The 26,811-nt window shown below is 36.5% G+C and overlaps 1 protein-coding gene across 5 annotated transcripts in view; it reads right to left on the bottom strand.

Moving 5' to 3' along the window:
- Positions 1–1,300: 1,300 nt before the first annotated feature.
- The window catches only part of XIRP2 (xin actin binding repeat containing 2), a 404,164-nt gene continuing 378,653 nt past the window's right edge, over positions 1,301–26,811 (bottom strand). For 3 of the 5 annotated variants that reach the window (XM_072612203.1, XM_072612204.1, XM_072612205.1), the window contains 5 exons: positions 25,608–25,700; positions 24,395–24,467; positions 19,679–19,812; positions 9,468–18,915; positions 7,181–7,314 (listed from right to left, as the gene is read on the bottom strand). In XM_072612203.1, coding sequence (XP_072468304.1) covers positions 7,220–7,314; positions 9,468–18,915; positions 19,679–19,812; positions 24,395–24,467; positions 25,608–25,700 — 9,843 coding nt within the window. In that variant the 3' untranslated portion in view covers positions 7,181–7,219. Of the gene's footprint in view, positions 3,808–7,180; positions 7,315–9,467; positions 18,916–19,678; positions 19,813–24,394; positions 24,468–25,607; positions 25,701–26,811 lie in introns of those variants that run through there. The other 2 variants (XM_072612207.1, XM_072612206.1) reach the window with 2 other exon arrangements.

Below are 26,811 nucleotides of genomic sequence, written 5' to 3'. Positions count from 1 at the left end.
CAAAATGATGTATATGCATTAATAGAATATAATTGCATATAAGAAATGGCACATATGAAGAATTTATAGAAACACAGGAAGACATATGAACTGATACAAAAAATCAGGGAAAATAAATGTATATGTTTACACATAAACATATATACATATATATGTGATTACAGGCAGATATGCATGTAAAATTCTACAATAAGGTAAACAAAAAAAACACTGGAAGGTAGGATTTATTTCTTGGTTTTTAGAAAGCTAGACTGATGAATTGATATGATCAATTTTGATTTGGAGAAAAGATGATGAAACGCTTTCACCCTCTTTGTAGAGGGGTGGGATACTGAGTACAGAAAGTTGCATTAGATGGTTTCTGTGCCAAATGGCTTTATTGAATTACTTTTCTTTACTACAAGACAAGGCTTAATTCAAGGGAAAGGGAAGTATTGGGAAATGATTAAGGAAGGAATTTTAATTTAAATTTAACAAGAAATTGTAGGAAATCTTTCTTCTGAGTATACAAGAAAGATCCCTGGACTTGGAATCAGGGGAACTGGTTAAAAGTCCAAGTTGCAACTTACATTGTGACCTACAGCAAATCCCTTAAATTCTCTGGGTTTCACTTTCCTCACCTCTAAACTGAAAGGGTTGGACAAGTGTGTATCTAGTTCCAAATCTATGACCATATAAGCCTATGACCTTTTTCCAACTATAGACAATTGCCTGGTTCGATCTTTAGGCTTATCACATGATATACAATCATGAAAAATATCTCACTGTCTGAAGACACAAAATATTTAGAAAACATAGCATGAGTTTTCTAATTGAATTAAATTGGTTTCTGCTCTCCAGAAAGTTTTATGTTGTCTTAACATAAATGATTGTTGATATAATGCTGTGTCACCAACAAGAGGGAAAGTAAAGAGCAATACATTGATTCAATACAAATGATGAATTTGCTATACTCCCTCTGTAGGTTGCCATTATCTCAGCAGACCTGTACAACATTAGAGTAAAAGTGGTTAAAATGTAGGTCATGGAAATCTATGGAGAAAGCATTGGAAAGCAAGAAAATAGAAACATAATGTATTTTTAAGGGAAAAAAATCTTTGAGATCCTTGCTGCTTCTTTTCACAGGCAGGAAATCAAAGGTTTACGTTAACTTGATGGAATCTGTGTTGGGGTCTTCTTTCATACAGACACACGCCTAATTAACTATTAAACCATGCACCGAGGCCAGCATTATTCTTCCTACATAAACTTCAAAAGCACTTAGAAGAAGGACATGTCAGGAGAAAATCCAAAACACAGGTTTTGATTTTTTTCTTTTTATTGTGCTTCAACAATTAAGTAACATATATTCTATTTCTTCATGCAATCAAGATAAAATAAAACTTAGTATTCCTTATAAGTACTGAGAAAAAAAGTTTGAAAACAATAATATGATTTATATTTTTTTAATTTGCATGAAAATGTCTATCTGGTTTACGATAATATATTGTGGATAATTTGTTAAAATAACAAGCATGTTTCTGAGTAAGTTGATTCTTCGGCATTACATTTTTGTCCTCCCCATCATCATCATCATCATCATCATCATCATCATCATCATCATCATCATCATCATCATCATCACCAGTACTTAATTTGTTCTATTGATACATTTAACTGAATTATCTCTGAAATTGTTTCCTGATTTCATTCATCAAAATGATTACACATTGAAAACTTTTGAAAATTGTCATATAATTTCTACTTTTGAGTCAGATAGCAAAATGAGAACATCTTATGAGAAATACTTATCTATAATGAACTAACCAAAGCAAATGCTCATCTTTTATTACGGAATAAAGTTCATTTACTTATAGTTAAAACAATACATGAAAAAACAGTCATAGATATGAAATCTTTACTTTTGTCCTGCACACCAGGTGCTATACTTTTCCTTTCTTCTGACATCTTAAAGATCAGCTAGCAAGTTTGATGCATATCAGTTCAATAGCTACTTCATCAGATTGTCCCTAATACATCCACAGATATAAATATACATTTTGGAGCAGACTGACAAGACAACTATTTAATTTCTTTGTGGACATTTTAGGGAAGGAGAAGCAGTTAAGTTATGACAAACGTGGTATCTCTGTCATAATATATTAAGTTCAACAAGAGGTTCTGATAGAAAGCTATTAAATTGTCTAAAATACTTAACATGGACGCAGATGTAAACTTCCACATTTTTTCAGTGTCTGCATGTCAGTGTTACTCAAATCAATTACATTTTACTCAATATCATTGTAGCACCTATTTCTTTTAATTTGCTCTTCAATAGAGAGTGACTCACACTGCACCTCATTTTTAGAAGATGATGCCAATGGTATTGCTCTACCCTGAGAGTTTTGAGAATCAATCCTTGTTCTTCCATCACTGTATGACATGTCTGCTGTTTTACCTTGACAGTGACTCTTGTCATTCTCGTATTGTTTTTCATATAAGCCCAAAGTGGTTTTAATTGTATCTACAGAATGTAAAAGGCTTGTGTCTAAAAACGATTCCTCCTTTTTGGAAAAGGAAGGTATTTTCACAGTTTTAGTGAAAAGAAAAGGCAATTTTGAGTCACTTTTGATATCTTCTCTGATCAGCAATTCAGTATTGAAAGGTGATGTTGCAGGGACAGTGGCTTCCTTGAACACTAATCCACTGCTGGGATCAGATTTTGGAAAAATGGCAACTTGAAAAGTTTGACCACTATTAGTTAAATAATCTCTGGAATTCTGTTTGTCAGATGCCACAGCTAAAACTTCCCTGGAGTGACTCTTTTCAGACTCAAATATACCAAGTAATTCTGAAATCCTAGACCAATTTTCCAACTTTTCAAATTCATATTCAGATGCTGCATGTTTTGTCTCGCTTGATCCTGGTAATGGATTAGGTCCATCGAAGATCGTTGTCTTCTGCCTACAGCTGCTGGGATGTGAGACTGCTACATAATTATTGTTACTATTATTCTTATTCAAATTCTCTTTACGATTTTCTAGCACCGCCTCATCATCAGTGTTTGTAACCTGTAAAACTTCTGCACCACCAGGCTCATTAATTTTTTCATTTTTCTCTTCAGCACTCTGCACAGCCACGTTATTGCTGTCATTAAGATCCATTTCACTTTTCCTCTTATCTGCAGAAACTTCAGTCTCTTTTACTTTCTCTTGCACATATCTATTTTCTTCCTTCTCTTCTCTCCTTGTCTCATGTGTTTGCATCTCAGTGATTCCCATAACATTGTCCTTCTGAGACATATGGATAGATTGCTGATGTGGTTGCAAGCCAGGAATGCCATCTCTTTCTTTCCATTTTCCTTCCACAGGATTACCATTTTCCAACTTGGCTTCACTTTTCTCTTCCAGGAGATGGTCAGGGGATAGAGAGGCAATGATGTCAGGGGGCCATTTTGGCTTACTCATTTTGAGACCATCTTCAATAGTAAAAGGTTTCTTAGGAGTTTCACTAAATGGAGGCCAGGTAATTTTCAGTTTGCCCCTCTCACCAAGTTTTTTCAAATTCTCCCCTGGTCTGTCACTATTGCCTGAATCTGCATGATGACTGAGAATGTCAAGTGTCTGGGGCGTTGCTGGTATGTTCTTATTTAGATCTATTTCTTCATTATGAACAAAGTCCCCTGAGCTGCTTTGATTTTTACAACGCCATCTCTCTTTATGTGGCTTACGTCCAAAACCTTCATCATAATTTCCTTTAGATTTGAAAAGTTGCTTAAAATGAGGTTTACAGTAAATCTGTCCATGGAGTGATGCATAATTTCCCAAGCTGCCAAAAAGGGAGGAAAAAAACACCTTATAATATGTTGCATATCTACTACAACCTAACAAAGTACATACTTCAGTTAAAATTGCATGACCCATTATTTAGTATGAAAAATAGCTATATGGAATACTTAAACATGAAATGTCCTGGTTAACTTAAGTTTTCTTTGTTTAGTTGAATCGCCAATTTAAAAAAATCAGGCTATTGTACTGATTTACTTATGACTAAAACTACACTGACCATAACTTTTTAAATACCTCATACATCACAAAGCACTTTGTCATCTTATAGCACCTGTGGATCATCATTATGGATATCATACTAAACTGTAGTTATAGATGTAGATGACTGAAGATATTGGGTTATATTTGAATACTACGAAATATTACACAAATTGTCATTTTGAAAAAATATCCCTAAGGACTGGTTTACTTGTGAATGTATCTCCACAGCAAAGTTGGGCACTGAGGAGTGTGGGATCCATTTTTGGACTTTCATTTATTGGGAATCTGAATAAATAAGAACTTCTTATATATTTAATTGTAACCCCTGTCTCCTTGGCGGGGAGGAGGAAAGGAAAGTCTAAGAAACTGAGAACCTATTAGAAGCCAAACCTAATATGTATTTTAAGTAGGTTAGGTCTGAAAGTCTTTAATCAAAGTGCCATACATGGTGATTACCCCCATTTTATCATCTCAGAATGACAAGTAATTCACTCGCATTTTTACTCATCAAAAATCAGACTCATTTAAATGCATTCACCTCAAGGGTCCTGGAAGATGAATGAATTTGGAACCATTTTGCTAGGCTGTGTTTGCAGCCCTGGATATTTCCCAAATGAGTTAACTGAGTATGTTTCTGTCGTTGGTGTGACCCTAAGACTTCAATTTATACAGAGATGATTATCACTTATGGAATGCTTTAGTTCTTACAATCCACACAGTGACCACGGTTTTTTAAATAGCTACTTTCTTGACTTGAACAAGGACAGGCAATCATGAATTAGAAACTGAGCTATTAAGAGAATACTTTTTAGGAGGATAGAAAATATCATAGCTTTTTTTCCTCTTTTATAAGCGATGACAATGGAATTCAAGTTCTAGCAGGTCTTATCAATTTGAAAAAAATTTCTTCAGAAGAATGTGATAAGAATATTACTATTGCCCTGTGGAGGGAAAGACTTAATTTATTCATCTACTTAAATTATCTGTGTAAATTCTAGAGTCCTCAAGTGAGTCATGATTCTTCATTTTACACTTCCAACTGGCTAGTCCATGATTTGGTCTAGAACTGATAACTCAAGTCTGACAGCCAAGAACCCCTTTAGGAGAGGCTATTTGTCTCTGGCACCACTACCAATCCCTAGCCTCACTTCTTACCTCCTGTGTAGTTTCTTTTTTAATATTTTCATTTTTTTTTTACTTTCAGCCTTTCTAGTTGCCCAGAGCTTCCCACTGCAACACCTCCATCTGGATGGGCCTTCCTTATCAGCATCCTCACGCTCCAAACCTCAGTCTCCCTCTCTCACTAGGAGACAGTATAGCACAGGGAGTGAGAGTGTTGAAGCTGTATCAGACGAGCCAAGTTCAAAATCGAATTCTAATGCTTACTACCTGTGTAACCTTGGGTAAAGCACTTATTAATCCTCTTGAGGCTTATGTTTCTGCAATTGTGAAATGCCATCTAATGCAGAATAGATGGTCACCAAGATTGCTTCCAGCTCCAATTGCATGGTCCTACGAACTCACCTACTGTGTGTCTCTTTCGGGGCCCTGTTTTCTCCTAGTTAATCTGATCATCTGGTCCCTGACATGTTAATGAATACAAATGAGTAATTGCAGCATCTTTCAATTTCAATAGGGACTTTGTAGAAATAAGAACTTAATCCAAAGCATTAACTCTATTGGTGAGGATTTCAAAATTTATGGTAAGGTTATTTTTGTGTACACAGACTTTCAATATAACTCAAGGATCACTGAAAATGTGGTTGCCCATTCTGCCTATGCATAGGTCTGGCCCTCTATGAAATGTAGAGCCTTGTCTAACAAAACTGTTTCAGATTCATTGAGTAGTAAGGATGGACCTATTTTTAAAGGAAAATTTGCCTAAAGCTGAGTAGATGAATCAGTTCTTTCTCCTTCCCATCAATCAGAAAAATACCCATTTGGCCAGTCCCCAAAGGGCTTAGACTTTACCTATAGAGTCTCATAGAAAATAAGAAATCAGAATCTTCTCTTAAGGTATGATGAACATGAATGAATGCCTCTGGAGCCATGCACTTCCCTTAACCAGGAGGTAGTCTGGGTTTAGACTTCCAAATTTCTAGTCCTAGTCCTAAAAGCTTATGAATTGGAATCATGAGCCTAGGGCCAATGGGCATATACGAATCTGAGGAGAGCCCTCTGCTTGTGATTTAGGTTACAGTCATGTAAAAAGTAAAATATGGCAGAAGGGCTGTCCTTTCCCTTAGGAAGAAATTAGATTTGAAGAGTCCAGGGTATATCTTGTTTTCATTAAAAGTTTGGGTCATGATATCACCAAGGTTTTCCTTCAGATTATGGAAAGGATCCTTTTCAAATATCAATCAAAACCCCAGACAATAAAATCTTATTAGTTTTTAAATAAGAAAACCTGTTTTGAGAGGGGATCTAGTTGGCAAGCAGGATGGACAGAGAGGTGGCCACAGAGTAAGGAAAATCTGGGTTCAACTCCTGCCTTGGCCACATGCTGAATATGCCATTCTGGGCAAGTCACTTACACTTTCAGTGCCCCAAACAACAGATGCAGATTTTAAATTGTAGAAAAGCTATTCAGTTGAATTGACAGAGGAAGTTTCTCAGCAGGAACTCCCTTTATCAAAGAAATCAAATCTAATTTTAAAAAAGATACTTGAAGATTTTCAGGAGAAACACAACGACGAGCGTAATGAGTGTAGGAGACAAAAGCGAGATGTGATTACATGTATGAAGCCAGTATTCTAGGCCCCTGAGGAATTCATTTATTCCCCATTCCACCTTCCTCTATGAAAAAAAATAACTGCCTACAGTTCATAAGACTGTGGTAGGTGCTGAGGACCATAAAGTTAAACAGTAGCAACAGCAACAGTAAGAATTTAAACATTTCTGCCCTCACAGGAATTTAACAATTCTACTGCCCCAAGAAGCAAAAATAGCAACGAGAGACTGGAAAGAAAGGTCAAGGCCATATCTGAAACCAATATTACAGAATCTGATTTTGTGGTCAAGTAAACTGCATATAGCAATTGTGGTTATACTTGTATCTAAATGGATAGATGAGATGAAAGGCAACATAGGATTGCCTACACCATGACGTATATCTTCTCCACAGACCAAATAATCCTTCTCTTCCCACTCACCTCAATTTACTGCTGCAGTGGTGGCATCGGAAACACGACTTATGAAAAATGTTCTTGTCTGCTGCTAGGCATTCCATTGGATAAACGGTCTTTTGACAAAGTGTACACATTTCCTTGTCCTGAAGTAGAAGTTTCTAGGAGAAAACATTTGCAAGGGTCATGTGGCATCTTCTTCAGGCATCTCTTAAGATCTTACTATTTGTCTTTTAAAAACCATTCCATGCAGAGAAAGGGCATTGCCGTGATACTAGCTTTCACTGTTTGATAACAGGTAGCTCATGCAATTTTGACTACAATGCATCTAAAGCCAGTATAATTCAGCAAGACTGTGTGTCTGTATATAAGTATATGCATGTGTGCATGTTAAGATATATCACTATAATTCTACATATCATAGCTACATATAAAAAATAGGAAACCTTATTTTGTTTTTACTCCAGGTAGCATATAATAATATTCTGTTCATTCAATTAATTGAAATAGACATTTTAAAAATGTGCTATTTACTCCCTAACTTTCTGTGATCGATAAATTGGAATTTAGGTATTATCTTGAAAAGCAGTTGTATTATAATACAGAAATCCTCTCAGGGATATTTGTGAATGTGGGGGTGCTCTGCCTAAGACTGAGTGGTCTTTGAAATTCTTGTGCTTGTTTCTTATAATTTTTCAGTCTCCTTTCCTTGCTGTTGAATCATACAAAGTAGGTAACAACCCCTTGGCCTCTTCTATTCATAGTTCCAAATTTGTCCTGTGCTTAGAAACATGATAACTAAGTTATAGAATTATGCATAAAATATGAGATCTGAGTGAGCTCCACCCACCCAAAAAAATCTCTTGTAAGCAGATACAATCTCATACATGAATTCTGTGGTATCTATCTTGGTTGCTAAGATATCATTTATGTTTACTGTTTGGTTTTCAGTTGAGTTTCAGATAAATATGATATTATTCTTTCTCTAGGACCTGTTTCTTTGTGTTTGCTACATGTTTCTGAGCAGAAGCTGGGCATCTGAAATTGATTAGGCAGCTTTGCTTAATTATGCCAGAAGCAAGCACATCAAGGAACCACATTAACCTGTTAAACTAGACAATATGTTGCAAATATGATGGGGACAGAATTATGATTGGTGCTTCCACAATTTTCATTTTTAAATTTGATATTTCTTTCAATCTGCCCAATAGGATTAAGCACAATAATGATTTTAACTAATTATATAAAATCTTTTTTTGCATGTAAAGCACTGTTAATTATTTTTTTTTATAAAAGTGGCTTTCTTATTCTAGAGAATAAATTTATGTCTAGAAACAACCTTGTATCATAGTGTGTAATTTCACGTGCATGAGAATGGCCTTTTGGGAAATTTAGTCTTGGCTTAGGATGAAGAAATTGGTGCTTCAGGACAAAAAGAGAGTGGCATTACAGCGTATCCTAAACAAGCTCTGTAACAGTAAAAAATAAAAGGTCTAATTCAAGTCCTACTTATCCCTTTGTCAGAGAAACAGATCAATAGGAAACCTTAAAGCACATATGAACATTCTAAATTGTTTCTTGGATTATTACTAGGCTGTATTGAACTCCAACACAAACACCACTTAAATCTGGCAGTTAAGAGTATGTCAACAGTAGGTCAGGGCATGTTGCTGAGTATTTTCTAAAGTACTCTGATAAAACACTATCATTGGTGAAACACTAAAAGATGAAATACCAACATTTTTGCTCTTAATATATAGGATCAGACATTCAGAGGTTAAAGGGATCTTAGAGGAATCATAGGACCATAGATCTAGAGAAAAAATAATCTCAAAGGCCATCTGGAACACCCGCATTTTACAGATGAAGAAACTGAGACCTACATAATGAAATGATTTGTTCAGATTCACACAGGTGATAAATGACTGAGCTAGAGTTTAGATCTAGGTCTTTGGATTCCAAAAAAAACCCACTTTTCCTCAACAATGATAATTATATTTCACCTGTTATTTTTCATGTGCTGCTACTTCAAATCCATTATTTACCTTCTATGCTTTAAAAACCAATTTTTTTTTTTTACTGGTTTGTTTCACACAGAATAGATCACTTAAGTCCAATGTCTTGGGAAAGGGAGTGGTAAAAGAGAAAGTGAGAAGGCAAGTAAAGGACACATTTGTTAGTTTGGAGTTATGTTATTTGAATAAATATATGTGCACACTTCATTAATGCAAAACACTGGTTAGTGGGCTCACGTGCCCTTAACTGATTAATCTTTCTTCATACTTCAAAACTCATGCTTGGTAGATTCATTTACCACTTCTAAAAGCAGCTTCCTCATGGAAACTACTCCTCATCTCAGTTGCAGAGGTATCTGAAGTGGCATATCCTAGACTCTGGAAGACTCTTTCACTTTCCTGCCAAGTATTCTGGAAATTCCTCAGGAGCATTTCTGGGGAATTTTCTGCAGAGATATCCAAAATGTGGCCGGCAATAACATCTTCATAGGTTGGTGGGGCGTGCTTGAAGTCAAACCCAGACTTAACTGCTTCAGAGTTTTGTGCTGAAGAGCCTACTGTCCTCGATCCAACAGTTTTATTTTCATATGCATCCACTCCTGAAAAACCTCTTAGAGATTCTGAGTACTCTATGGGTTGTTGATAGGAAACTTTGTTCTGGGGATCTTTGGAATGACTGCAAGAAAAATTTCTGAAACTGCTGTTTATGCTTTCACTTTCCATAGCTGTTGACCCAAAGCCCTTCTTACTAAAGGTATGCATTCCCTGTCTTAGGTTATGGTTTACTTCACCATTTGTGTGAACTCTTCTATTTGACTTTGCCTCAAAAATTGGGTCATTCTGAAATTTCTCTAGCCATCTGTTTGTTCCACTTTCGTGGCTCTTTACTACATTTTCAGCCACATGAACTGTTTGATTGGAAGCTTCATAGATTTTAGAGTGCCCTGACAAGCCTACCTGAGGGACTTCAACGTTGTGTATAATTTCGATTGAATCAAAACTTTCGGTATCTGGCACTGTGTGGTCCGTGATGTTGACTCCATCCCTGTGAATGTAAGTCGCCCTTTTCTCTACTTGCTGAACTTCCTCTTGTGCTTCTTTGGATTCCATGACTGTGCTAGCCGTGACATGAGATACATTTATAGGTATTGGGGTTTCTGTCTTAATCTGACGTCGCAGTGTTGCAGGAGACTGGACTATTTCAGCTCTTTTCTCTACAACTGGCCCCGGGGTTACTGACTGATAGTGACATGTCCTTTGAGACAATTTTTTCGTGGTGTCTTTTAGCTTGGCGAGTTGCTCAGAGTGGTTTCTAGGTGGAGAAGGAGAGGCTGATGCTTGGCGACTTCTGGATGGTGGTGTTGTGGATCTGCTTCGGGAAGGAAGAATGGATACGCTTTCCTTCTTCACAGGAGACAAAGAGGGCCTGTTAGCAGTAGGTGTCTCTGTTCGTCGAGCAGTAGATTCAATTGTTATGAAAGTAGGTGATGGTGAACGTTGTTTTAAGTAGGGAGAGATAGTTCTACATTCTACCTGTTTAATTTCCTGTTGGCATTTTACTTTTTGATGAGATTCTTTTTCTTCTATAATTTTCTTCTCTTTCTTGACTGTTTTGCTAGACCCAACACTAATGTTTGCTAGTTGAGAAGATGCACCACTGGAAAGGGATTTCCCTTTTTGGTAAGATTCTTTTCCTTTCATAATTTTCTCTTCTTTCTGCATTGTTTTGTTAGAGCCAGCACTCATGTTTGATATTTGGGCAGATGCTTCACTAGGAGGTTCAGTTCTCAATTTTCCTGCTTTGGAGGAATTCATGCACATCTGGATGGTGTTTTCACAAGAAATAAGCATTTCTTCCACTTCAGTTTTAATATGGATTATTTCCTCTTTTACTTTTTCAAAGTTATTATCCATGGCAATGCGAATTCCATATTCTTTTCTTTCCTCATTCATTAGCCATTCTGGGATAATATTCAATAGTATCTGAAATGCCTTAATATCGTTTTTATTTGGTTCTGCTTCAAATTGTTTCACGCGAGACAGAATCTGCTGCAGTTCTTCACGTTTTCTCAAGAACTCCAATATATTGACATTGCCTTTTCCATCATCATGCTGGGAACTTTGCAGGGAAGAAAGTAAAATCTTATTCTCTGTAATCTCTTCCTTGGAATCTTTAGTATTAGGGGGGACTTGTTTCTGGTGTATGCCTTTGATTATGAGACATTCTTCTCTCAGATCATTATAATGCTGGGGTAATTTTTTAGGTTTGATTTTACTTTCAGAAGTGTTAATCTGTGTTTGCTGAATGTTTTGTGTCAGTGAGTCAATGTGCGCATCAGTAGCTTTTTGCTGGCCTACTTTCTCTGATGACTTATTCTTAAAGTGTCCTTCTTGTCTTTCAACTACGAATTTTTGTTGTTTTGCACCAACCACTACCTGTCTCTGGTTTTTTTCTTGAGTTGCTAATGCTTCCTTGCCCACTAATTCCATTTTTTCTTTAGGGTTCTCATAAATGTTAGCTGATTCTCTTTCTTTTTTCTTCTCTGAGGGACTGATAGGCATTTTATTCATTTCTCTTTCTTCCTTCATATGTAGCTGATAATATTCCTCAGCAGTATTTTGCTTATTTCTAATAACTGTACTTATTTCATTTTTCTGTCTTTCCTGATGTTCTTGTTTAGTTGTGGTTTGAACATTAGGTACTGGTTGCTTTTGGCAAATCTTGAAATCTTGGGCTATTTTATTTAAGCTCAGCTCTAAAGTTGGGAACTTGACACTTTTAGCTTTTAAGCTTGGGGATACTGACTTGTTGGGGGACAAACACAATTGTTTCTCATTAATTTCCTGCTCTCTTATGTGAGAAGTATATTCTTGGTGTGTTTGTTCCATTTGATGAGCTATGCTATGCTGCATGATGTCCCTTGAACCTTGGAGGGCTTTCTTTTGAACGAGCTCTTTGTCCATGGATATATCCAAGACGTTGTGGAGCTTCTGGGCAGCCAATGACACTGCTGATGATTCATATATCTGGTTTTCCCTAGAAGTCTCTTTGCTTTGGAGACTGACTTGATGCTCAGAATTTGACTGTGTGGGCACTGTGGCTGATGTAGGCAAGGAATCTTCTGTTGGCTTCTGTGATGGTGTTGTCATTTTGGACTTTAATTCAGTCCTACTATGATCTTCTGTTTTGACCATGTGATGGCAAGAGCTTTGATGTTTCTGTTTTTCAATCTCCTGTCTTTGCTGCTTGTATTTTTCTTCAGCAATCATTAGAGGGGTTTTGAATTTTCTGAGATATGGCTTAGGTCTTGTGTGTTCTAAATCTGAAGGAAGGGAGTGACATTTAAGAAGAGGTGAGATCTTTTCTTCTTTGAGAGGTGATGCTTCCAGAGTAGTCTGATTGGAAGGCTTCATGGGCTCAGCAATGGATGATTGTTGTTTTTCTTCACAAGTCTCAGTATACATTTTCTCCTTTGTCTGAGTGTGTTCTACACTGTTCTTCATCACCACTGTATTTTGCTCCTTTGTTTTAGTCATTGTAGTTCCTATATTTGACTGAAGAGGAAGTGGCTGCATTTTTGGATTGATATTACCTACATTTTCATCCAACTGCTTGAAGAATTTTGGTTTGGGGAACTTGGGAGAAGGTGGAAATGCTGTTGGTTTTCCCATTAAGGATCTGGTCCTTGAATGAGTTTGTACTGCCTCTTGACAATGTTGCTGAACATTCTCTTCATAGCCTTTTGTTTGAATTGTGGAAGAAGAAAGATGTAAGGGTTTCTGTGGTGGAGGAGGCGGGGGAGGCAAAAAGGCTGGTGGGCATTCTCCTTCATCCACTGGTGGAGGTGGGGGAGGGAGGGAGGGAAAGCCATCTGATTCAGCCTTTATCTTTTCTGTAGATGGCAATGAAGAAAACTCGTGTTTATCAGGCAATATCATTAAAGGAGGTGGAGGAGGAAGAGGAAATTCAATTTCAGATGACACATTGGAAGGTGGTGGTGGAGGTGGAGATGGAGGTGGAAGGGAGGAATGAGTTTCAGCCATATTACTCACAGCAGCCAATTTGACCGGATTCCAGGATTTTTCTACAGTCACTTTTAAGTTTGTTGAGGCATCCATCTTTGTTTGAAAGTTCTCATTTTTCTGATGAACGTCAATCTTTTTATTTCTTTCTGTTGTTGCTTTAAATTTTCCATGGTTTCCCTTTGTGGTTTTTCCTTCAGATACATTTTGAATATCCTGTTTGAGGAACAAAGGAACAAAAGGCTGCATTTGCTGAAGGTTCATTTCATTCCTCTGAAAAGCCTCACTAGCATGCTGTGCTTGTCTCATGTCTTCCTTTAGTAAAATTTCCTTCTGAATATGACCAGTCATTTCACATGCCTTATCGTCATTAGTTGGGATGCTAACTGGGTGGGGGCTAGCATGAGGCTTGCAACTGGGTGCATCTGTTGCTATTTTTGTCTGTTTAGTCTTTTTATGACTTTTTTCATAGGAAGACTCCCTGGTTTGCTGGACACTGCTTAGCATACACATTTGATTCTGCTCCCTTCTTTCAGTAGTCAAGGCAGCACCAGAGTCATCATCTTTTTTCGGTACAGCTCCCATCTCTGATTTCTCAGTTCTTACATTTTTCTGAACTGAGCTATAAGAAGCTTCCTGGCTCCTCACATGTTCCTTTCTAAGATACTGTGCTCTTGATGAATCATCTCTGATGCTGCTTCGATCTCCATCCTGGGCCAAATTTTCAATGGTATTGTGGGGTGAATCACATAATCTTTGGAGGCTCTTCTCAAGGGCATCATAGTTTTGGTCACGACCTATGACAATTTTTACAGTGCCTTTGGGGGCTTCTGGAGGGACAATCTCATTATGTTCTTTTGAATACCCATGAAAAGATTTGACTGCAGTTTGTTTAAACACTCCTGATTTATCTTGGTATTGGACTTCTTGCTCAAATGACTCAGACTTTGGCTGCAGGGTCCCTTTTAAGTCCCTGGGGGTGGGTACCTGCCTGTTCTGGGTTTTGGATTCTGCAGTGGAATCTACCAGATCATGCCTCAGAGCCTTAATCTCCCCTTTGAGGACATTTTCATTGCCTATCTTCTTGAAAGAGTGCTGGTCTTTCAGTACTTTTAATGCTGCCTCAAGGTCATCTCGTATAAGTTCCTTTTTCAGAATTTCAGTCTTTGTGTTTACAGCTTTTTCAAGAGATTCAATGGTTTGTTTAATATCACCAGGGATAATATCAGGCTTCTCAGTTTCTTTCCATTGGTGGCTTGCTTCTTGAAGAGACTTCAATGTCCCAAGCATGTCAGCTTTCATAATTTCTTCCCTTTTTGTAACTGTTTTCTGATTTATGGCCTCACTGAGGGAATTTAGGGTTGCTTTCAAATCACCTTTTATAATTTCTTCTTTAGGTATCTGACAGGATGGACTCTGAGGCTCTGTCATGAAAACCTTAACTGTATTGTGCACATCTCCTGGGATGATGTCAGTTTCATTAACAGTACGTTCAATTTGAGACTTCCTTTTCTTTAGTAACAACTTTGTGCCTTCAACATCACCACCAATTATCTCCTCCTCTCCTTCTTGTTTCCCAGTTGTAAGTGTTTCATTTGATCCTGTCTGGAGTAGTTTGAGGTAATCTAATGCTCCAGCTTCTATGCATGTGGTGAAAAACTGAACATTTCCCCTCTCTGATGCATCTACTTTAGTCTTTTTGGCTATTTCATAGTTCGCAACAGAAGACAGCAAGTTGTGAATAGTGCGTTTTACGTCTCCACCTATTATTTCTTCACGTTCTATTTTGTCATCATTATCATTTTCATGAAGAAGACAATAGATTGTCATGTTAACATCCCCCCTTTCATCTTCCTGAATTATAATGCCTTGTTTTACAGATTGTTCCTCACTGAATAGGTTTTTTATTGCTTGTTGTATATCCCCTCTCACTATTTCTTCTTTTTCAGACTGGAATTCTGTAGATCTGTTTAATAACTGGGCTTTGGTCAAACTGACATTACCCTTTTCTTCTTCACTGATTAAAATCTCTCTTTTGGCATCATTTCTTTTGGAAAGCAGGTTCATCATTATAGTTCTGATATCACCTCGAATAACTTCTTCTTTCTGTATTTCAGGAGATTCCTGATTCATTAGTTTGTATTTGGCCATCCGGACATTCCCAACTTCATTTTCCTCAATGATAATTCCATGAGACTCAATCACTTTCTGGGAATATAGTTCTTCTAAGGTTTCTTTGATGCTCTTTCCAATAATTTCCTCCTTTTCCACTTTATTTTCATTAAATTCATGAAGGGGTGTTGTTTCAAACAGCCATGTTGTTGTTTTGACATCAGAGGGAGGGATTTCTTCCCTGGTCATTTCTGTGATATACTCATCTGTTTCCTTAATAGAATCTAAAGTCTGATTTTCAAAAAGCCAGATTGCCTGTTTGACATCACCTTTCTGTATATCTTCCTTGGTGACTGTTTTGATATGTTCATATTCTGACCCTTCTCCTTTCAACTCATCTAGGGTGTGAGTCTCAAACAACCAAGTAGAGGTTTTAACATTACCCTGTTGTATTTCATTGACACTAACTGTTCTAACATATGTTCTCTCATCAGACTTGTCAGATTCAAAGAGCTGCTTATGATATTTCACATTCCCACCCTGGACACAGTCAATAGTGGGGACAATTACATTTGCCCCTTTTGAAATTGTATCCAGGGGTTGTGTTTCAAATCTATATCTGACAGAACTAACATCTCCTTTCTGAATATCTTCTTGTGTGACTGATTTGATAACATACACATTATCTAATTCATTAATAGAATCTAAAGGTTTTGTTTCAAACAACCACCTAGTCCCACATACATCTCCATGAATCACTTCTTCTTTCTTAACTGTTGTCACTTCATGATAAAACCCTTCTTTGTCTTGAATAGCATAGAGTGGTTGAGTTTCAAATAGCATTCTATAGTTTTTCACATCCCCTTTTATTATTTCATCTTTGCTAGTGGTTTCCTCAGTGCTGATGTCATCGGATTTGTCTCTAATCTGGTCCAAAGAAAAGGTCTCAAAAATGAAGCACCCTTTTCTCACATTCCCACCTTGTATGTCTGTCACTGTCTTGACTAATTCATCACCTTCTTGGCTTTCTTTTATCATATCAATAGGCTGATTTTCAAAGAGCCACCTGCAATTTAAAACATTGCCTTTCTGAATATCTTCAGCTTGTAGGGTTTTGATCTTTTTCAAAACCTCCTCTGAGCTGGAACTTATGGAATCCAAGGACTGATTTTCAAACTTGTACTTCATGCTAGAAACATCCCCAGACTGAATATCCACTTGCACTGACTTGATTTCCTTTCCTTCTTCTCCTTGTATGTTGTCCAGGTTTTCTGTCTCAAAAAGAAAGCAGGCTGTGCGGACATCCCTTCCTTGGATGTCTTCCTGTTTTACAGTTTGGAGTTTGACTACAGCTTCTGAGTCATCTCTTATTGCATCGAGTGGTTGAGTTTCAAAACGCCAAGTGTATGTTTTGACATCTCCTTTGTGAATTTCTTCACTGTCAGTCATTAACTCTGTCTTGTCATAAAGGGACTCCATTGGCTGGGTTTCAAACAGCCATGTGTAAGTTTTTACATCCCCTTTAACAATATCTGTAATTTGATGTTTTTTACTTTCTTCCTCTTCCATATTGTTGAAATATTTGATAGAATCTAGAGGTTGTGTTTCAAACAACCATTTAGCAGACTTCATATCACCAGACTGTATTTCTCGTGTAGATATTCCTTTGATAACCTGATATTTATGAATACTCTCATCAAACTGATCAATAGGCCTAGTTTCAAATAGCCACCTACAACTTCGCACATCACCTCTTAGTATTTCTTCTTGCTGAACTGTTTTAACTTTGTGATATCTTCCAAGATGGTCTTGAATAGCATACAGGGGAGTTGTCTCAAAGAGAGATTTATTGAACTCTACAGCACCTTTAGTCACTCCTTCCACTTGTATTTTTTGTGATTCATCAAACTTAATTAAGCTGTTTGATTCAAAGATATGTGTATAACTGCTAACATCCCCTCTGTCAATCTCTTCAAGTTTAACTGTCCTTATATACTCTTTCTTCTCCTTTCTAATCTCTTCTAGAGGTTGAGTCTCAAAAATCCATTTTTGGTGCCTCACATCTCCCTTTTCTTCTTCAGAGGCCACTATCTTTTGAAGTTTACCAACTTCTGGACTATCTTTTAAAATATCCATTGGAAGTGTTTCAAACAAGCACTTGGTGGCTTTTACATCACCACCTAATATTTCTTCAGTTGGCAAAGGATTTGAATCAGTCGTTTCTTTTAGGGTATCTAACGGGTGAGTTTCAAACATCCAACACTTTCTGGAGACATCAGTACCTATGATAGTTTCCTTTTCAATGATGGACACTTCAGATTCTTCTTTGATGGACTCCAGAGGGTGTGTTTCAAATAGCCACTTTGCCTTACTTACTCCACCTTTGACGTTTTCTTCCATGGATATTCCACGGACAACTTTAACTTCTGTAACATCTTTGTTAATCCTGTCCAATGGTTGTGTTTCAAACATCCAGCGTGCTGTTCTCACATCCCCCCTTTCAATGTCTTCCCTGTGAACAGTTTTAATCTCAAGAATTTGCCCTAAGTTATTTTTGATAACATACAGTGGTTGAGTTTCAAAATATTTTATACTTCTCTTCACATTCCCTTTAATCTCTTTGAGCTCAGATCTGAGCTGTAGTAAGTTAGCTTCATCCACTGAATATAGCTGCCCAAGTTGGTCAAGATTCTGAGTTTCAAACAGGTATTTCACAGTCTTGACATCACCCCCAGTTATATCTTTAATGGTGATTACTTCTGACCCTTCTTGTTGGTCCTGATGAATTTTATTCATTGAATCTAATGGTTGTGTTTCAAACATCCACGTGGTTGTGCGCACATCTCCCCTGGCTAGTTCTGGAACTTTCAAATCACTTTCTGTAGATTCAGAAGAATGAACCCCTAATGCATCTATTGGTTGGGTTTCAAACATCCATTTGGCATATTTTACATCTCCCCCAGCAATGATTTCTTGGTCAGCAATGCCTTTTTTGCTGTTGCCTTCACTGGGAGATTGATCTTTGATGGAATCCAAAGGCTGGTTCTCAAAAATCCACTTCATGGACTGTACTTCTCCCTTCAAAATTTCATCCCATTCAAGGAACTCCCTTTCAGGGTTCAGACATTTTTGATTACTGCCACCAGCATTTTCAAAAACATAGCGGGTTTGCTGCACGTCTGCGGAAGCAGAGTCTCCTGTGTCTACCTGATGAGATACAATCTCAGAAACATCACTGATATAATCTTTTTCTAAGTTTTTTCTTAATTCAGGGTGGATATGTTTATATAAGCGATTTAACTCATACAAATTTCTCTGCTTGGAATATAAATCTTTGGGGATGGGAAATTTTCCAGGGGGTCTAGGGAATTCAGGGGACTGGGAAAATGCTGTCCCATCTGCTAATGCTGGCATGACTTCAGGTGGGGGAGGAGGAAAATCTTCTGTCTTTCCAAAATTTGTGGTGTTAATCTGTGCAGAAGATGAAGAGGTGGATCTGTATTCTGAGTGCCTCATGGTCGAAGTATCTTGCCTTTGACTGGCTGAAGCACTGGCAGCTATGGAAGTGATAACTGGAGATGGCCACACAGTTTCTTTATATTCACTGTCAGTCTTTAGGGAACAAAAATTTATGTTTTTAGAGCGAAAGAGAAAAAGAGGCTCTGTAGTGCATGGTCATCACATTTCCACACAAAGTGGCCTGCTATGATACTACCACCATTTGGGTGTTTGGTAGGCAACATGCTATATTTAAATCGCTACACAGATGTAATTTTCAACATTTATTACTCTCCAGCTACAATCTACTGACACTGAATAGTTATGTTGCACATGTAATACATCCACTACTTTCATTTCATGACATTTCCATACTCTATATGAGATATTAGTTTTTCCTACCTTTACTTAATTTATCATAAAAATAACCTGAAGGAAAGAAATCAAAAACTCAAAACTTTGCCCAGGAATCTAAACAGGAGGAATGTCATAAAAAGGACTAGATGAAAGCAATTGAAAGTACATTTTACTATTTTACCTATGGGCATGACAGTTATGCAAATGTCACATTAGGAGATACATTGATTTTCACTCCCTCCTCCAACCCCATCAGCTACAGGGTTTTTAACTACATTTTCTCCGATAACAAAAGTACTAACCCTTCTCTATCTTTAACCTTGGTTGCATCAATATTCTTTCTGGTAGTATGCACCCAGTTTTTAAAAGTGTGCTTTTAAATTTTAAGAATCACTTAAAAGACAAGAACAGAGATGCAATAATTTGAAATACTACCTATCCTCTTCTAGGTTGTCCTTTAATGCACTTATTAATCCCTCCTCCCATCCCTCCAAATAACTATTCTTGTTCAATCTCCTACCTTAATATGTTTGGCTGGAGTTGCCATATCTCTGTCAGAATGAAGGACCTTTTCTTGGGCTGTCTTTTCAAAGTGCTGTTTTAAAAACTGGGTTGAAACCTTTGGGATCTCTTCATCCTCAGGTGTGTCGATAACTGCAGTCACAAAAAAACACCAGGACATTTTCTCAGTTCCTTTTTTTGAAGTGCTGACTTTTTAATGGAGCAAAACCAAAAGAAGAGGCATACCAGGACTCTCTGCTGAGACTTAGTTTTCAGTCTTTGTCAGGCAATACACTCTCTCATTACTGACTTTACTAGAAGAAAGAAAATCTACATATTCTCCACATTACTATGAAAGTGGTACTTATTTCCTAGCCACTAATTTTTCAGGCTAGTCGGTAGGATTGAATATTCCCTAAGTTTGTCAGAGGTAAACATCAACTTATACTATAATCACAAGGAAATGAATTGATCAGCATATGGAATAAACACACAAAAGGCAAACACAAACTAGACTTTGAGTCAGAAAAAAACTAGAGTTTTAATTATACACCTGACACTGTATACACACCTTCTAAATGCTTCGAGCCTCAGCTTTCTTTTGAACAAAATGGAGATAAGAGTGACTACCTCACAAGAATGTTGTGAGGTTTAAATAAGTTCACATATATATGATGACTGAAAGCCTGTTTTTCTATTAGCCACTTGAACATAAAAAAGGCAGGAACATAGCCGAGGAAGGTGTAGGATTATGACTTTGCTATCTTCCCTCAGTTTTGGTATTTCTTGTACCCCATTTTCATCACAAGACTCAAAGGATCATGAGGACATGGAACTGAACGAAACCATAGTAGTATCTCATTCCCATATAGCCTTTTGAAGCTTGGTGGAAGTTTGCTCCCCAGATTGTTTGGGGGCAGGGAATACAGTTTGACAAGTAGGAACAGGAAGGAGTTAAGGGGAATTTCTAGCACTAGAGAAAAAAAACCTGGAAAAGTCTTATTGATCCTGATAGAAAGAGCGAGTGAAGAGAATTAGTCTGAATTTTGGGGGTTTTGAGATTTTTTGAGCCCTTAGTTGAGTGTGGTAGTTCATGGCGTAGCTATGAAAAAAGAATGATTAGTGGACCCTTTTTTTGAAAAAGGTTTTATAGTCAGCATACCCTAGCAGCTGAGAGACAAGATGGCCAGTGGGCACCCTGGAGTGATGAAGCCCAGAAGAGAGTAGATAAAGATAAGCAGAAAGAGGAAGAAAGAGAAAAGATGTCATGCTCAAAAAGGAAGTGACAATATTAGGATGTTCTTGAGAGAAAGGCCCAACGATAGCAACCTAATCAAACAACTGGAAGAAATGTCCGAATATAGAGAGTGCTAGATCTGGAGTCAGGAAGACCTGAGTTCAAATTTGGCTTGAGATACTTAAAGACTGACACTGGACACATCACTTCACTTAAGTCTGCTTCCGCTTCCTCAGCTGTAAAATTGGGATAATAGTGGCATATACCCCATAGAGTTGTTGTGAAGATCAGATGAGACAATACTAGTGAAAAAATGGTTAGCACAATGCCTGGTACTTAGTACATGCTGAATAAATTACTATTTACTCTTTCCTGTCCCCCTTGCCTTTGTGTTCCCTATGTCTGTACTACCACCATATGTCCAGATTAGGCATGGGTTTTTCACTTCAGTCTGTTTCCACACAGTATTAATTTCTTCCACTAGAATACTTTGTTTCAAAAGCTTTTCATTCCATGTTGTTTGGATATTATAAGTATTTAATATGGTAACATCTATTTAAAACAATGTTCTGCATTTTTATACGTTACTATTAGACCCAAGCAATTGTGAACTACAGTTCTCTCTGTAAGGATGTTTCTGTCAGCTTCCTTATTGTATTCTCAATGATATTTTGTGACTTTATATAATATAGAGATTTGTTATCTATTCATTTATAAAAGATGACAACCTTCCAATAATTTTAACCTCTTGATTTTATATTTCCAGTGTCTGACAGAGGCTACATCTTTTTTTTTTCACTCAGCAATGATGTCTTACAAAGTTTCCACCACTCCAATGCATAATCTGTAGAGATTAATATATGAATTCCTTAAGGATAAGCTTTCTGCAATTTCTGGCATTAATGACTTGATTTGAATGGCTATCCTAAACCCTTCTCAGCTCCATGTGTGTGTGTTCATCCTTCATTGCCAAAGAAGACCATGCCATCAGAGAAACAGATATGATTTGCATTTGACTTTGTTTTGAGTGAGGGGGGCTATATAAACAAACTCATGTGGATCAACCTTTTGATTGAAATTTCACTGTTGATATATTGTTGGTTGAGTTTGTGTGGGTGTCATGCATAATGTGCCCATTTGACCCTACTCTTAGTTCTTGGCTATTTTACAGTCTCTTTCCAGAGATGAGCCATTAATAGTCATATCTGACAAATCCATAACTGTATACTATTATCATGAACCTTTTCTGTTCATTTGTGAAATGAGGCTTGGTTTTGTGTAGAGAACAGGTTCCCGTGTGAGCATCCATTACTCTAGCATTTTCACTATGTTTGCATCCAGTTTACATATTGTCACAACGTATGCAAGCCTTGAGTGCAAAACTGAGTTAAAGGCCTGGTGATAATCAGTAACAGTAGACTAAATGTTCAATAATCAGTGAACCAATAATAAACTGATCTTTACACCACTGAGAATTTTTGGAAGACCATTTTGGAAGGGTTTATGGATTTTCAGTGATATACATTTAAAAAATGCTTTATGTAGAATTCATGAACATATGATTGACCTAGATTTGGAAGAGCCAAAGATCTTTTCATCTTTTGATTATAAATATGTGATATGTTCTGTTAAGAAAAATGGGATCAGACTTGCATCAGAGGCAAAAAGAAAAATGCCTTGCTAGTATTTATTCACCACTATGAAGTGTATGAGCAATTATTATAGATCTTACTTAAGCCCACCCCATTCTAGTTTTATAGAGAAGCTAAAATATTTATCGTTTCCTTTGGGAATGGTTTTTTTTTTCCATTCATGATGATAATTGTGCATTAGCTTTCTGTTTTTTCTTTAATATATCCAACTTGCATTTTCATTGTTTTGGACTTGATTCAGTCAGAGAGACTAGAAATTTTCCACATTTTATTTTTTTCTGAGATTCTCTATTTAAATTTCCTCAAGGCCCACATATTTTTTTAAAAAATTGATATTGAATTGTTAATTTAATTCTTTGTGCTGCTTTGATTTCTCACATTGCCTTAACCTTTTGATTTTTACTTTCAATTAATTGTTGATTGAGAGTATTAATAACTTCTAATGTGCTTTTAGTTTTACAATTCTATTATACATGTTTCTTTTTTTGTTTCTCTGAGTTAGGGGATTTCTACTGTATGCAACAGTTAGATAATTGTATAATCTATTTTCTTTCAGCAAGTCTTCAAAAGTTTTCTTAAGTTGCTTCTGATATGATAGCATGCCAGATAACTGACACTGGCTTTTCTATATAGTGCTATATTTCCTTCTATGGTTCTTACGATGACAATAGCCACAGTACATACTTTTGTATACAGGCTTATAAAGGTTCATATTGGTTAAATATTATAGAAGAATATATTAATCCATGATGGTTAGAGCTGAAGCCAGATTTTTTAAAAATTCAACTTTATTAACTTGGTCAAGTAGTTGAATATGTGCTATTGAAATAGCTTTTTGAAATTCAGTTCTACGTATGCTCATCTCCTTTTCAAATTCATTCAAGACACTGACATTATTTTTGGTTACCTATTTCATTACTAGGTGGTGCCATTGAGTGGATTTTTAATGTCTTCAAATTCTTTAGCTCTTGCCTCCAGATAGAAATAATCCTCTCAAGCCTTATTCTTTCTTTATCTAATCTGGACATGGGAATGAAGTTATAATTGTCTTTCACTAACCTGCAATATGTTGTATAACTTGGAACACTGACAAAGAGCAGTAAGATCTTTTCCCAGTTTTATTATGATGTGCTGGTGCATAATAAAAATGTTTATATCTGTGGTCTAGTGCATGTGTACTTATGAATTACCTTCTTTTGTTGCTGGTCTTACTAAATCAAAGCATTTGTAGCAGGTAGGATATTGATATCTTATTTTGCTTGATAATCTTCTAGCCTGCAATGCTATGGTACATCTGATTTCTTAGATCCATAGAAGCAGTTTCATCAGAACAAGCGAGTTTTAACTTAATCAGTGACAACAGCAGAATTCAATTGGTCAGCAATTGGGTCCCTGTTAGTTCTTCCCAGCTATCTTGTGGTCTCAGGCCATACACACTCCCTGTGGTAAATTTCTCTAACATTCTCTTACTCTGTTTCTGTCTTGTTCCCCCCATGGCATGGATGATGGACATAGCTTTGAATTGGTTATCATTATTATTATTAACTGTGGTCACCATTTAAATGGGTCAGTTAATGTATTATATAAACATACTGCAACACTTATCATAGAACATAATTATATATGTATGTATGTTACATATACATACATCTATGTACACATGTGTCTGTGCACACATATATATCTTAGCATCTTCAAGATTATGACCTATACTGAAGTTTCTTAGTATGCAGCTGTACAGTTTGATAGTGATAAAAATTACTATACTGGCAATGAGCAAGTGAAATAAACATTTGGAGAAGGAGGCAATAGTTTAATCACAGTAAAATAGAAAGGCAGTTATTACCTGTTTCTTGAACATACTGACTGGAATGAGAGGCCTGGTTTATTTCTTGGGTGTGTTTTTCAAGATGAGAGACCTATGTTTAAGAAATAAATTTAAATGAATGTTTAAATATTAGGAATATGTTGTTGAAATGTATGTAGATATGCAGAAATATATTGAAAGACTTGTTTGCAATTTTCATCCAATATTTCAAAGGACACTTAGAGATGCAATCAAACCTTTAAAATTTTATCATCATTATTCATGCATTCTAATACAGAGCTATGTTATGTAGGCCCACAATCCCAGGTCTAGACTTGACTTTCCCCCAGATCCATATAATTGCTAAACCTTGTCAATTACACCTTTACAATTCTCTGACAATTGTCTCATTATCTACACTGATATGGTCATGTTCCTAGCTCAGATTCACATTACCTCTCTTGTATACTACTACAAGAATCTCCTAATTAGTCTCTTTCCTTCTAGGATTTCCCTCTCCACTTTGTCTGCCCCACACAATTGCCAGAATAAACTTTATAAAGCACATACCTGACCATTTTACTCTCTTACTCAAAAGTCTTGAATTGTTCCCTGTTGTGTCTAGGAGATAGTATAAATTCATTAGCTGACCTTTCAAAGTCCTTCATGTTTTTGACTCCTACCTGTTTTCACAATTTCCTTTTACCTATTACTCAATTTCAAAAACTCTCTACACTCCAGTCAAATTGATCTTTTAGCTATTTTCTGTCTCTGTGCTTTTATTTAAACTAACTCCCATGTCAGGAATGTCCTTCTTACCTCTGCTCAGCTGCCACCACCCACGTGAAGCCTTTCTTTATCCTTTTAGCTGACAATGTTCTCTACCTCCTGCAATTATTTTGTTTATACATGCTGTATATATGTGCATGCATACTTCTTCCCCATAATGAGCAGGATTGCTTTGCATTTTTGGCTTTTAAACATAGCAGTATAGTGCCTTATGTAATAATACATGTTTGTGAACTGAAACTGCTTTAAACTGAAACCTGACAAATCTTCATCATGAAATAACATCGATGGCTCTGAGCATGTTTTTTTTTCCTTCCAGCATTTGCCTACATCAAAGTAGGGAGATAGTTACTAATATTTCCCAATATGATTGCCTAAGTGAAGTAAATGATAACAAAATCAAATATTAAATGATAAAACAGGATCTCAAAAGAGCTTTGAACATCTTATTTTAAATTCTTACCTCAATTTGAGGTTTTTTAGAAGTCACTTGTTCATATCCTTCAATTCCTTGGTGGCTACTTGAAACATCAATGTGACTTCTACTTCTTACCTCCTGAATAGCAATAAAACAAAAGTTGATTAGTTTAATTAATAATAATCTTAATTTGTAGGAGAAACAGCAATAGTCTGTTCCTCACACATAATAGTCTATCTCCTCTCTGTGCACTTGTACTCACCATCCCCACATCTGAAATACACTCCTTCCTCACCTCTACTCTCATAGCGACCTTCTGTTCTTTCAAGTTGCAACTCAAGCACCACATGAAGCTTTTACCAATTCTCCCACCCAAAAAAAATACAGACCTCCCTTCCAAAATATATTATACTTCTTATCCACTTTGTAAGTATTTATTCTCCCATTTGGAATTTAAGGGCCTTGAGGTAAGAGGTTATTTCATTCTTCATGTTTATATCTATAGTACCTCATGGAGAGTTTGGCACATGTTTAAATTCTTATTAGCTGCTTATTGATTGATTACTTTGCTTACTCATGAAAATCTGTTAACCAATATCACTGAAAATAACTTCTACTCAAAATCTTATAAAAATGAAGATTGAAACCTATCTTTAGATGCAATTGGAAAAAATTAAATATTCTTTACCAAAACAAAGAGTGTGCTATTTTGCCTAGGGACATAAGAAAATAAAATATCCACTAAAATGAAAATTTCTTTTTTGAAAAAAATAAATAAATAAAAATTAAAAATAATGAAAAAAGAAAACAATTGTTCTATGGAAGTATTAGAGAACTGGACAAAATTAACTTTCCTTGGTGACCCCCCAGAGACTGACTTCAGCAAGTATCTTGAGGTTGACAGTTTTCAGTGAGCCTTCTTGTTATCCTTGCTTTAATTTCCCTTGCCAACTCCCCTGTAATTTGCACTATGAACTTCCTTGACATATTTATATAACACAGATATCCTGTTCTTCTTCTCCTTCAAGGCATGAAGACATTATTTTGTTCTGTATCAGCCATTTTGCTGTAAATGACCCCTAATGAACTATAAGCCAGCTGCAGTCAATGTCCTTTAGTATATCTTTTTTTCTTGGTACAAAAAGACTTAGCTGCTGAAGGTGGAAGATTGAAAAGTCTTGGGAAAGTTCTCTTCTCTATCTGATCATCATTTTTTTTTTATTTAGTGTGACCAGCTATATCAAGACAA

The sequence above is a fragment of the Notamacropus eugenii genome, chromosome 5 (assembly GCF_028372415.1).
Source record: "Notamacropus eugenii isolate mMacEug1 chromosome 5, mMacEug1.pri_v2, whole genome shotgun sequence".
In the NCBI taxonomy this organism is placed as follows: domain Eukaryota; kingdom Metazoa; phylum Chordata; class Mammalia; order Diprotodontia; family Macropodidae; genus Notamacropus; species Notamacropus eugenii.
Note: the sequence above shows the minus strand (reverse complement) of the source record. Positions and strands in the feature narration are given on the sequence as shown.